We start from the raw sequence: 12862 nt of genomic DNA, 5'->3' as shown, positions 1-12862 counted from the left end.
TTACTTTACTTACTAACTCACTTACTTACTTTAATCCATCGATGTTGGTAGGACAGAGCCTGTTCATCGATTGAGTTCATTTATATCAATACTTCAGTTTGTTGTGGTTTCATGTCGAGGTGTATGTGTGGAGGATGGAATAGTTCTGCATTCTTCTTCTAGTTACGTTCAGGGTCATATACTGAAGGTGATTATTTTTCTTCCTATAGTTATCAAGCTTGTTCTTTAAGTTATACTTTCTAAATTTTGTTTGGAGATTTATAATGTATGATAGCAAAACCACACGTCTGCGTAGGTTAATAGTATGACACGATGATATGGTTCCCTTATTTTGAATTGTATTGAATATAAGAATTTGGGATTCAGGACAGGGATATGATTAAATGCCTTTTCGGGAAATACAGTCACAGTAATAGTAATTACAGTGACGGGAAAGTCACAGTGATAATGTTATGTAAATATGGCGTGTAAATCCTTGAACAGTTTGCATACCTGTAGCAGATATTCCTTTTTCTTATCTATATAATCCAATGGGTACACCAATGTTGTGTGTTTTTGTGATAAAGCTCCCAATCATAACTGTTTACCCACAGACCAAAGGCCACAATCAACAGGTTTTTCGCTGTTGAGAAATATTATTTTGTATGGAGTATATTATAATCATATGATCATTAACAAATCAAATTAATACTAATTACTGATCGCTATTGACTTAAGTTGGCGATAAGCAACCACGTTGTAATAGATATCGATTAAACTGTAGTTTTAATGAGTATTTATCTATTAATTTCCACTTCATTATCTAATACTTTGCGTGCTTTTACCAGTGTTTTGTAATCGCTTCTTTGTATAACTTTGGAGACGATAACTATATTCCATGGAGGCATGTCGAAGCCTGCATGTATTGTGAATCATAAAGGTACAAACTAAGTCTCATAGTTTATTGAACGTTTCAATTTAGCTTTTAAAAAATGCACTGACATAGATGTCTGTAAAAATCATTGGGTCCTTCTTCGTGTAATAACATTTTATAAGACATTTTGTGAGTCTGTTATGTAGGCATGCTAGATAAGGGTATTCCTTTCATTTTATAATCTAGTTATGTCTCGGGATAATGCAGAAGGCTGCCATTATCAATAGTGCCGTCTGTGGCGGAGAAGGATCCAGTCGATATAGGGGGGGGGGGGGGTCTTACTAGATTGACGAAATGCGAGAGAGGGTCACTAAGATATTGTGGGTCCTGTAGTTTCAAGTGTTCTTTTTCTATGTTTCTCTCTTTCTTCTCCCTCTCCCTCTCCCTCTCCCTCTCCACTCTATCTCTTTGCCTCTTTCTTCTTTATTTGACTAATATTTTATAACAATAATTTGAATGGCACTACACCCGGCGGCGCTACGCCACTTGTTCAAAATCCATTCCATGACGCTTCCCTTATACAAGTTCATTTCATCTTACTTTTTATTCATTACCTAGAACCGATCGGCCCTGGCAGAAAACTACGAAACACCGAGGAGCGGTCGCGAAGGATGGTGGAGAAAAGAAATTCGGGAGACCCCGATGCCAGGTTCTTACGACTTCAAACCCTTCCTTGAGGATTTCGAGACCCGCCCAGCTACCTACTGCTTTAAAGGGGAGGGGCGCAAGAAAGATGCAGCAAAGCAGGGCAAAGGGGCAGCTCTCTTGCCGGGGGCGTACGAGGCAAAGGACAACATGTACTTCTTAGAACGGACAAGACATACGTACACATTCAAGAACACATCGAGATCAAAAGATTTACCCATTGTCAAAGATAAGGTAAACATAACTATTTATTATTTATAACTGTATAGGGATAAGAAAAGAAAGACGTCAACATTTTTTTTAAGGACTTCCTTGCAAAATTAAAAAGCATTGATGGATCCTCTTTCTATTGCAAATATAAAGTATAAATTACTACATTTCTCTCTCTCTCTCTCTCTCTCTCTCTCTCTCTCTCTCTCTCTATATATATATATATATATATATACCCCCCCCCCACCTGGCCCCCTCGCTCTCTCTCTCCCTCTCACTCTCTCTTTCTCTAGCAGTCGTTTTTAGCTCCATAAACCTCCCTTTTATCTCTTTTCTTCCTCTTTTCTCCGTCGTTTCTGGCACAATGGTAAAACAATAAACATGTAGGAAAATATCTTAGCCGTTAGGAGACAACAATCTTTAATAAATATGAATAAAAAAAGGGTAGGTAGATTTGAGTAGTATTCAGTTTCCTTTGGCATTTGACGTCATTAACTATTTTTAATGAAATGACAAAAGAAAAACAATAAAACCAGCTGGAAACTGAAAGATGACTGCTCAATGACATTAATGGACGTTTAATAGGCCTAGCAGACAATTTCAGGATATTGTGCTGTATTTAAGGCCCTTTGAATTTCCCCAATATCATAGTTACCAGCCCAAGAGTAATAATGATAAAAAGGCTTCCTCATTATGCGTATCAAAAGCACCTGCCTGCTCGTAAGTATTGGTGCACGTATCAATTTAAAACGAAAGGCACACCTGCACTGATCCATGGTATTATGAAATTAAATTAAATGTAAATGTGATATCATGAATAGATATTATTTTCAAATTAAGGGTTTTGACAAGTCTTGCGTGTTAAAGAATATAGGACCGAATTTTCTTCTCTCAGAAATGACACACCCCCCCCCCCCCCCCCCGCAATATGATATCTGTAAGACTCGCTCAGCTAGGGGCGGTGTAGGGTAATTTTCCTCCGCAACATGTTTCCTTTGTTTTATTTTCCCTTTCTTTTCACAAGAAGGAGAACAACAACAACAAGATAATATTTCGCTTTCATGTTTTCGTGCAACCTTTGGTCTAAAATGGTTTCTTTCAATTTTATTTCACCATCTTTGGAATAACTCGATGTTACTGTATTTCAATAGCCATGTCACTATTGATTAGTATAGATTGCGTTCCGTGCTTGTTCGTAAAAATTGACTTCTTTTTACTCACCAATCGTTGACAAGTCTTATGTCCTTGTCAGTTAATGACATATTGATGTACATTGTCATTGTATTTTATTCTTTCAGAACGTCAACGTTTGTCCAACCGCATACAAAATGGAAAATGTTCTTTCGTGTGCTGTCGAGAAGTCACCTTCAAAGTGAGTCGCTTTTTATTGTGTTTCGGGAGATAGACCTCTAGTGCAAAAAAATGTAGAAATTGCATTGTGCCACGTTGTTGAAGCCATATAGCCATAGCCATATAGCCAAAAGCCATATAGTAGAACTATATTCATAGTGGAAAAATATTGAAATTCCTCGAAATTTGGACATGGTTATAATGAGGGTATAATGAAGAGATACAAAGGTTAGTTTTAAGATATATATCAGGATGATCGTATAAAGGTAGCAAAGAAACGATATGAAGAACATGATCAGACAAAATGTAGCTAAAGAAGGGAAGGATGTTCTGAATATTATGATATAATTTGTATCGGACCATATTCATAATATAGATTATTGATATGACTGAAAAGATGGTGTTTAAAATATTTCCACGGAACGCATGTACCTAATAAAAGTAACGATTGGTGATCAGATCGACGCATATATAGAGAGAACAAATGCATTGATGAAAAGTAATGTTCTGTTTTCCACTTTTACTTCGCTCAGACATATGGTCTTCAAGTCGAATGCACAGCGATTTCCAACTATCTATTTCAAAGGGGTGAGTATTACAATTTAAAAAGGACTGACTTGAGTTGCAACACAAAGCACCTTTACTGCTGTGTTCATATCGTCCACGTCTGTTCAGAGCCAGAAGGACGTGAACTCTGTTAAATAGTTAGCTATGAGTTATAACACCCTTCTGGTTCCAAACAGAAATGCTCGTTATTGATTGAGAAGGAATGAAAAACAGAGAGAGTAGAGAAAGATGGGCCTTTCAGATATAACATCACATCAGACAAACATAGAGAAAACACACATTTCTGCTCATCTTGATGTTATTGGCCATACCGAAATCATACTCTTAATTTCTACAAAATTATTTAAAAATCAAGAAACCGCCTCGTTTGTCCCATAGAAAAGAAACCTTTTCCTAAAAATATGACTAATAATGAGTTAATACAAAGTCTGAAGTAATTCCGACATCTTTAATCTTACTGCTGTTTACTGAAGAATATTTGTTGACTCCCAAAGTGATGCACTTTTGATGTCATCGGTTATAGTTTTCTTGGCAAGATTTCCATTTCCTTATTATTATTATTATTATTAGGCATTTAGCTACGCTATTCATAGTACACTATATCACAGCGCTTACAATAATAACCACAAATCATAACATAACATAACATTGAACAACAAAAAAAAAAATAGCGAATCAAGTAGGAAATAAATAGGTTTTAAGGAGTTTCTTAAAAACATCCACTGATGCAGCAGCTTTGATACTGGAGGGAAGTTTATTCCACTCCTTAGCTGCTGCAACAGTGAATGTGCGATCTCCTGCCTTACTACGAGCCACATGAAATGTCAGTCGAAATGGGTCTGCATTGGAGCGAAGGTTTGTACGTACAGGTTGATACAACTCAAGACAGTCACTAAAATACTCTGGTGCCTGATCATGAAAAAATTTGTATACAAATAAAAGAATCTTAAAAACAATCCTCTGTTTGATTGGCAACCAATGAAGGGAATGTTAGTAGAGGCATGGCATCGTGACGACGGTCTAAACGAAAAATAATACGAGCCGCCCAGTTCTGTAAACTTTGAAGTCTTCTTATATATGTTTGAGGGACTTCTGTAAGCAACCCGTTACAATAATCCAACCGGGAAAGAACATGGCTGCGAATCACATGATGACATGCATTTTCAGATACATACTTCCTAATCTGTGATACATTCTTCAACTGATATCGTACAGATTTACAAAGCTGGTCTATTTGGTTAGACATGGACATATTGCAATCAAAAATGACACCAAGGTTCTTGACCGATGTAGATGGTGCAATCTGGGTGGTTCCGAATGTAAGATTAACATCATTAATGTTTCCCAAGTTGTGTTTGGAGCCGATTACCAAAAACTCTGTCTTTTCCTCATTTAGTTTAAGCTTATTCCTTCCCATCCACATACTTATATCTGTGACACAATCTGAAAAAGTTTTTAATGCAGTATTTAAGCCATTAGGTTGCTTAGGGTTAAATGTAACATACAACTGTGTATCATCAGCGTAAGTGTGATATGAAACGTTATAATGTCTAGCGATGTCTGGGACAGGCAAAGTATATATAGTATATCCTATGGGTCCAAATACAGATCCTTGAGGGAGACCTACTTTGTTAGAAGCTACTACTGACTGTTTCCCCCTAATTTCAACACATGTGGACCAGTCTTCCAAATATGACCTAAACCATCTCAGAGCTGCACCCTCGATTCCTAGCCTTTAAATGTCCTTTCATCGTCCTTTAAATGTATTTATACTTCACGAATAAAAGAAAATTCTTATCTAATTCAATCAATTTTCTTAATTTCTGTGTTCAGACGAAAAACCCACCTCCATGTCAATACGAGTACCGTGAACCCCAGGCACTACATCAGATCTCATCTAGCTTCAAGTCACGAACGCCAAGATTTGCCACATCACATACGGTAAGCAATGTATGATGATGGAGATTCATAATTCCGAAAATGATGCGTTTACTTTCAAATAGATTGCATTGAAGTTTAACAAAATGTCACATACGGTACCTATATTAAATTGGATGGGTAGTAGTTTAAAAAAAATACCAACAAATTCACAATTTAACTTAAGATTTCAGAATTTTGATTGTGAGAATTTTCGTTTACGTTAATTTCTGTTAAAATATAATACCATTCCATTTTAAATTACTTCTAAAACAAATCAACGTTTCAAAAAAGGAATAAGTTGTCGTTAATTTGCTTATTGTTTCTTATTTTATTCACAGAAAGTTCCTGGTCCCGGTTCATATGAGAAGACATATCAGTCACCCATGCCAGCTACCATCACCAAAATGGGTCGAAATCATGGTCTTTTCTTCACCAGTGCTTTCAGTGTTTGATCATAATGGACCCTCAAAAAGACTACATGTTGAACTTGACATTATTATCTTGAAACAAGAGGAATAACAGAATGATGAAATAAGTTGTTATGGATATAAGAGATCCCATGTGAAGATGCTCAAGACTTTCACGACTTCCACGTGCACGGTGACATAATTCATCGAAAGGAACAATGACGCACTGTTGGTGAAGATAACAGATTTGGGATGGATTTGTTAAAAAGAGATTTTGTACAAGCGAGGCGATACTAACTTCAGTAACTATAAGTTTTGGCGTGTGCTATTAGAAATGCGAGTTTGATAGCTGAAACGTCTATGAAGTGATAAAACTACTGCAAACGTTCCCGGAATTACGTTTCTAGAGTTAACAAAATGGGCCCCTTCACCTGCGGAGATCCCCAAATTATATTCCCGAGAAATACCTTATTTCCTCCTACGCCGCCCCCCCCCCCCCAGCCAGCAGGAGTCGCCAAATCATACAACCGGGAATTCCTCCCTCTCTATGACAATCATGGATCCTCCAGAGGTGCAGGCATCGCCATAAAAAAAGAGGACATTTCAGAGGCTTTCCAGTATCTCATGATTATAATTTTTGTCTTGATTAATTTGTTCTTTCTTTGAGGAAACATAGTGCTGCATTTAAGCACAACATTTTGATGAATCATCTTTTTATTGAATGTATATAAACATAAATCCTTCATATATCTTTCTAATTGAGTGAAGTTGCAACCTCAAAACAATCTTTTGACTTTACATGGTAAATACATGTTCATGTATAGTCTATCTTAGATGCAATTTTCCTTGCTAATGTGCTTCACTAATGGCTGCAATGTGTCTTTGAGCTTGAGTTTGCAATAATTGGATCAGCATTTAGTTTGTGTTATTACAAACGTTTTTTTACATGTGGAATAAGTTATGTTTAAGACATAAATCATACATCGACCGGATATGTTTGAAAATATTTGAGACAAATCATTCTTCATCAAGCTATGGACCCCTCCGTGAGCCATCTCACTTCCAATGAATGATTTATTCTAATTCTTTGAATTAATGATTAGTTCATAATATCTAATATATCTTCATAAGATTAACACATCCGAGAAAAAGTACATAATATTTCTTGGAAAATATTAAATTTGACTAACAGTTCACATCATCTATTTATCTAACTTTTGGGGTTTATCTACACAGATGACAACATCACAAGGCACAACTGTGATGAGAAATAGGATTCTGATTTTTAGTTTTTGATACATGTTTTACAGAATGCCTTTCATTGTCTTCTAAAGTTCTCAAAAAATGTTCACATATGCAATAAAGTGTTTTGTTGCAATATACAATGCTTAACAGTGATAAGAAAACAAAAATAAGGACACTGTACATTTTTATATTGAATTTTTGAATGTGTATCATATAGATTTTTATTGCTAATAAATTGAAACCATCAAATATCAATGACTTATTTCTAATTTCATATGGTATTATATTTATGGTATGGAATGTTGGGAGTAAAATAAATCAGAAAGTAAGAAAGAAAGTAAGAAAGAGAGAGAGAGAGAGAGAGAGAGAGAGAGAGAGAGAGAGAGAGAGAGAATTTGAAGATAAACATGGAGAGAAAGTGAGAGAAAGAAAGAAAACCCAACATACAATTTCCATCACTAACAGCACATAATAATTAATTTTTTTCATCTCTGGAGAAAAATCAAATTAACACATGATTGACAAAGATGATGATGATAATGGTAATGAAGTGTAATAGAGAGTCTCTGTAGAATGCAGAACTGATCAATTCAGTGACAAGTAAGAACAACAAACAGGAATGCATCATCATGGAAGCCATATTATATTAAACATTACCAAGAAAATATTTATCATTTCTGTGTTCAAAATACATGTACATGTATATCCTTCTGAATCTATAAAATGTAGTTTGGGAAATATACATGTACCTCCCTGCATATTAGACTTCATCACTTTTCAAATCCTTTTGGAATCAGTTACTTTTACAAGATGAATTTGATTTACAGTGTAGTTCTAAATCATGGATCTGTTCAACGTGTGATTTTGTGGCACATCTAAAAGGTTAACAAAATCACATTCATAATTAAAAAAAAAATTATCAAAACATACAAACCATCCATGAAATATTCTATAAAATGTCTGCACAAAAAATTCTATAGTATCTTAAGTACTTTCTGTCCCTCTTCCTTTCTTTAATAAATAATTTGTGACAAAATGTTTTCAGCATGGCTCATCATGGGGAATCAAGCCCACAATAACGCACACAAAATATATTTCTACACCTGTTCAACTACAAGCCACAGTAGATTCTTTTGCATGTGCTTGTAAGTAAGCAACTAGCATATCGACTTGGTTTGAACCCTGGACCTCCCGGTTACAAGACCACTGCTCTACCACTGAGCCATTATACCTCCATTATTACTCTTAAAGAATTGTACATGCCTTTACAGTAGTTGTGATTGAAATTTGAAGATCTATGGAGAGTGTGTTGACCATGAAGATATTTCATCCTCAATACATTTACCAAAAATGGGCACAAACATTGCAAGTACAAGTATGTGCATGATTTTGTTTACACACGTATTACTTACAACATTAAATTATCCTTAAATTAAATTATCCTTAAATATAAGTAAAACTAATTTTATCCGTTTTAGAACTATTAACTCCCAAGACCAACCACAATGTAATAAGTTTATAGATGGTTTATCCCTGGTAGAAAAGCAATCAACAAAATTTTTAGGAGTTATTATTGACTCAAATTTGTCTTGGAACGAACACATTCATAACATAAATATTTTGATATCCCGGAATATTGGTATTTTGTATAAAATGAAATGTTTGATAAATGATAGATTCTTTATAATACTTTAATTTGACCGTATATAACATAATGTAATATTATATGGGCAAACTGTAGTAAAACTAAAAGAAACTCAATATTTCTTTTGCAGAAGAGAGCAATTCGTATTTGTACACACTCTAACTATCTTACAAATTCGAACCCGACTTATATCCCGACACAGCTTCCTCGATTCTGTCCCACTACCTGAACAGAATCCTCCACCATCAGCCAAGCCCATACTCATCAAAGGACTTAACCTGAAGTGGCCGGAGTGGCAATGCCTAAATCGAATGCGGACGAGAATGGGGCGGTGTAAGGTCAATATAGCAAGATGGGGCTATGCCCATGAAGGAGATACTCTCTGCGACTGCGGAGAGACTCAGACGATGGACCACATCTTGCAATGCGTCGGAACGGGTTGCACAGATGAAGACCTGGCCCTTGTTAATGAAACGGCCATTGCAGCAATCAGGCGATGGAAGAATTTCATTTCATTTAATTTAATTTTAATTAAGGAACTTTACATAACTACCTTGATCTAAGGAGACACGAACGAACAAACTGTCTTGAGCAGTTATTCTTTTTGTTTAATCCTGTAGCTTCTGCCAGTAATGGATACAAAAATGCTCCTTAGTTGAGAACTTTCATCAACTCTATAAGAACAATTTATTCCTTATTTCGCACTTAGGACAGAAGTAGGCCTAGATAGAGGTATTATTTCAGTCTATCACTAAATTCTCCTTTTTAATGGGGTAAACCATTGTCTTGGTATCATCTGCTTCCAGAAGTCTCCTCATCGGTTTGCTCCTCGGCAGCTTCTTGAGTTACTGCTTGTAAGAAGTCTCTCCTCAACAACTCCTGAAGCTCTTCAGCTGATAAGGCTTGTTCAGGGAACATCCTCCTCGTCAAGGCTGCTACCTGAGGATCACCGCTTGCATCACAGTCACTATCATGGAAGTCATGAGCAGAGTCAGAGGAGATGAGATGTCTGGCGGAATCGTGCCTGGCCTCATTGAGAGTTCTGAGCATATCTCTGGAAGTTATTTTCTTGTTGGATGCTTGACCTGTGCTTGTTTTCCCTTTAAGCCTTTCTAGCTTTCCCTCTGCAGAATAACAAAATTGACTCATGAATTTATATTTAATCAAAGGACACATAGTATACCGTAGATAAGATTAAGACTCTAGATTAAAGGCTAAAGCCATGGATTTTGAAATGAAATGATTGAGGCACTAAACAATGATACATTGTAATACATTTGGTTGATTTAACAACAAACTGTTTCTGCAATTCTGTATACACACACGGTTACTTTTATCATATCCCCATATTCTTTAGTGCTTTAGTTTAGTCCACACATAGGTGCATTACTATCCTGGCTGTGTATTAAAATAAAAGCTGTGCTATTGATTCTCAACATTTCAAACACCACTGTACAAAACTCAACTGATTTCACTCAAAATCGGTACTTTAGTGACGATTGATGACACCTAAATAGCAGTAAAATACAATTTTTTTCAACTTTCCGATGTTAGAAAGAATAAGTTTAAAATTCAAATTGCGAGTCCACTGTCAAACTTGCCGATCAACCGCATCGGCATGATTGTGTGCATCTGTGTATTACGAGTGTATTGACTAAAAAGCCTTTTGTTAAGTCAACGCAAACCGGGAGCCAAATATCTGAAAAAGCGGCTCCCGGTCCCTAATTTTTTCAGAGAACCGGGAGCCGTTTTCCAGGACCAGGAGCCGTTTCCAAAATTGATGAAAATATGTATTCTTCTAAATGATTTGTTTATCGTTATCTTTTATTTATACATAGTTTAATTTCTACTTTTAATTTTGAGCACTCATCACTCGATCATACCTTGGATAAATCTGTCATTTGTAGTTGCTGTAGTTCATGTTTAAAACTATATTCATGCCGTTAAATGTCAACGATTGAAAAATGTTAGGAAGGGGGAATTAAATTATTAATAAAAAAATATTTAAAACAACAAACAAAAAACAAAAACCAAAAATCGAATTTGTCAAGTTTTAGGCCATCAAATACTAAATAAACATGCAAAGCTGGGATTATTTTGTCATTTGGAGTTGTAGACCATGTTTGTTGATATGAAGTGCCTTTTCATGACTTTTAAATTAATAATATTAGTCTAAGAGAAGAGGCAAAACATGCGAGTCGCCATGATGACAATGGAATCCAAAATGGCGGCTCACATTTTTTACCAACTAATGTCATTCATTTCAAAGTCATGAAAAAACACTAAATATCTACAAACGGGGTCTACAACATTTCCGAATGACAAACTAATCCCAGCTATGCAATTTTTTAAAAGTATTTGATTAATGTTCTGCATTATTTTGTTGCTGAAATTTGAAAACAAACTCTTGCCTTTATTTCCATTTTATAGATCTATTATCATTATTAATATTAAGGCTGATATGATTATTGAAACATCATCATTAGCATGGACATAATTTACAGATATCATTCATAAATATGTATTTTGAAGAGCACTTAGACTAGACCCTAATTAGGATTGGGTAGGGTGGCACTGTTATTGGTAATTTAATAAAGTACAGTACGTAGATATGAACAGGTGGGACTGTACTGAACACTGATGACGCTTACCTAAAGACTGTAAGTAACCGTCTGCTTGCCATGTTTCCTTTTCTTGACTTTGGTTGTTTAAACTGGCAATATTACTACTCGTCGGTGAAAAATTATCATCGAAAGAAAGTTCGTGAGTTTCTCTACATTCTTCACTCACTTTCCCAAATGCAAGATCGTTGCGGTTGTCGTCGTTTTCCATTTTTTCTTTTTAATAAAAGTAGTCTACGGTCAATGCGCAGCCGACATTTGAGTTTGAGCTTTTTGATGGCGCCGCCCACTTTTCCTCTCCGAATGTCTCTTAAGCTTATTCTCCTTCAACTTGTAATCTTCAAAGGGCTATGCAGCCTATCTCAAATATTCTCATTCAAGTGGGATCATCACAATCACATATACCGTAGTCTTCATTAATGTGTTTCAATGAGATCCTTCTCTCTCCTTTTAGTCTATTAAAAAAAAAATCATCTCATTTTCCTCCAACCTGCACAACTTTCATCTTCCATCACCGTCTTTAATTCCTCCTCACACTCCTCCTTTCTCTCCCCTAACCCCTACCACCTCCCCATTATTTTTAAGTCTCTTTCTCTCCTCTCCTTGTCTCTTCCCCCTATATCTATCATTTTCTCTCTCTACCCCTCTCTCGATCTCTACGTTAATTAGTGAAGTAATCTTTTTATATATATACTAATCAAACGCCTAACAATTTCAAACACTCAATTAGCATTACTCGACACATTTATTAAAGCAATATATCCTATATATAAATTAATCTGTAAGATAGAGATGTAAATAAGAGTATTTACATGTCATATGTTCTACACATATAACACTCCAATTCGGAGGCTTCTATAAATGCTTTCCTCTGATGTTTTCCATGTTTAAAACTATTCATCTACTGGTATACATTGTATGGGGCATGTGAAATTATTTAACGAGATCTAAACAGTCCCTCTTTTCCCCAAAACAAATGCAACATAGATAAGCAAATAATAACATATTTATGTTACTGTATAATGCATTTCAAAAAAAGTTTCCACCCAATAAACAAAGTCTCACTATATGCTAAATGTGGGAGGCAAAAAAGTAATGAATTTTAACTTAATGTAAACCATATTATCTACCCTAATTTGAAATTACATTGTTATCCTGAAATAATGTTACAAATAATGTGTTGGTATTTGACAACCTTGACGATTTCATGTAAAGATCATTTACATTCATTTGAATAATACATGTATCAACAAATCATATTTCTTTATTTTCAACTGCACATGTCAAAGTGAAAACATGTTATTTTATTCATTACAATAATTATAACATTCTAGTATAG

At 35.4% G+C, this 12862-nt stretch overlaps 2 protein-coding genes across 3 annotated transcripts in view; one reads left to right on the top strand and one right to left on the bottom strand.

Annotated features, from left to right (window-relative positions):
• LOC575504 (protein STPG4) overlaps positions 1-7506 on the top strand; it is an 8271-nt gene extending 765 nt beyond the window's left edge. The window contains exons 2-6 of one of the 2 annotated variants that reach the window (XM_030999092.1): positions 1472-1792; positions 3067-3140; positions 3652-3706; positions 5519-5626; positions 5944-7506. In XM_030999092.1, the coding sequence (XP_030854952.1) occupies positions 1472-1792; positions 3067-3140; positions 3652-3706; positions 5519-5626; positions 5944-6057 (672 nt within the window). In that variant the 3' untranslated portion in view covers positions 6058-7506. The remainder of the gene's footprint in view (positions 1-1471; positions 1793-3066; positions 3141-3651; positions 3707-5518; positions 5627-5943) is intronic. The other variant, XM_011664623.2, reaches the window with a different exon arrangement.
• On the bottom strand, positions 7453-11775 carry LOC100893736. The gene is made up of 2 exons (XM_003728786.3): positions 11554-11775; positions 7453-10026 (listed from the first exon to the last, which is right to left on the bottom strand). The coding sequence occupies exons 1-2, from the start codon at positions 11732-11734 to the stop codon at positions 9695-9697; spliced, it is 513 nt and encodes a 170-aa protein (XP_003728834.2). The 5' UTR covers positions 11735-11775; the 3' UTR covers positions 7453-9694.
• Positions 11776-12862: the final 1087 nt, after the last annotated feature.

Source organism: Strongylocentrotus purpuratus, unplaced genomic scaffold (genome assembly GCF_000002235.5).
Source record: "Strongylocentrotus purpuratus isolate Spur 01 unplaced genomic scaffold, Spur_5.0 spur5_scaffold_5, whole genome shotgun sequence".
Classification (NCBI taxonomy): Eukaryota; Metazoa; Echinodermata; class Echinoidea; order Camarodonta; family Strongylocentrotidae; genus Strongylocentrotus; species Strongylocentrotus purpuratus.
The sequence above is the reverse complement of the archived record's forward strand: the minus strand, read 5'-3'. Positions and strand labels throughout refer to the sequence as shown.

What these genes read in the sequence shown, in the direction of transcription:
- LOC100893736 (XM_003728786.3), bottom strand. Translation starts at nt 11,734, where the DNA reads ATGGAAAACGACGACAACCGCAACGATCTTGCATTTGGGAAAGTGAGT. An exon ending in CGGTTACTTACAGTCTTTAG is followed by an intron (nt 10,027 to 11,553) that starts GTAAGCGTCATC and finishes GTTATTCTGCAG; the next exon opens with AGGGAAAGCTAGAAAGGCTT.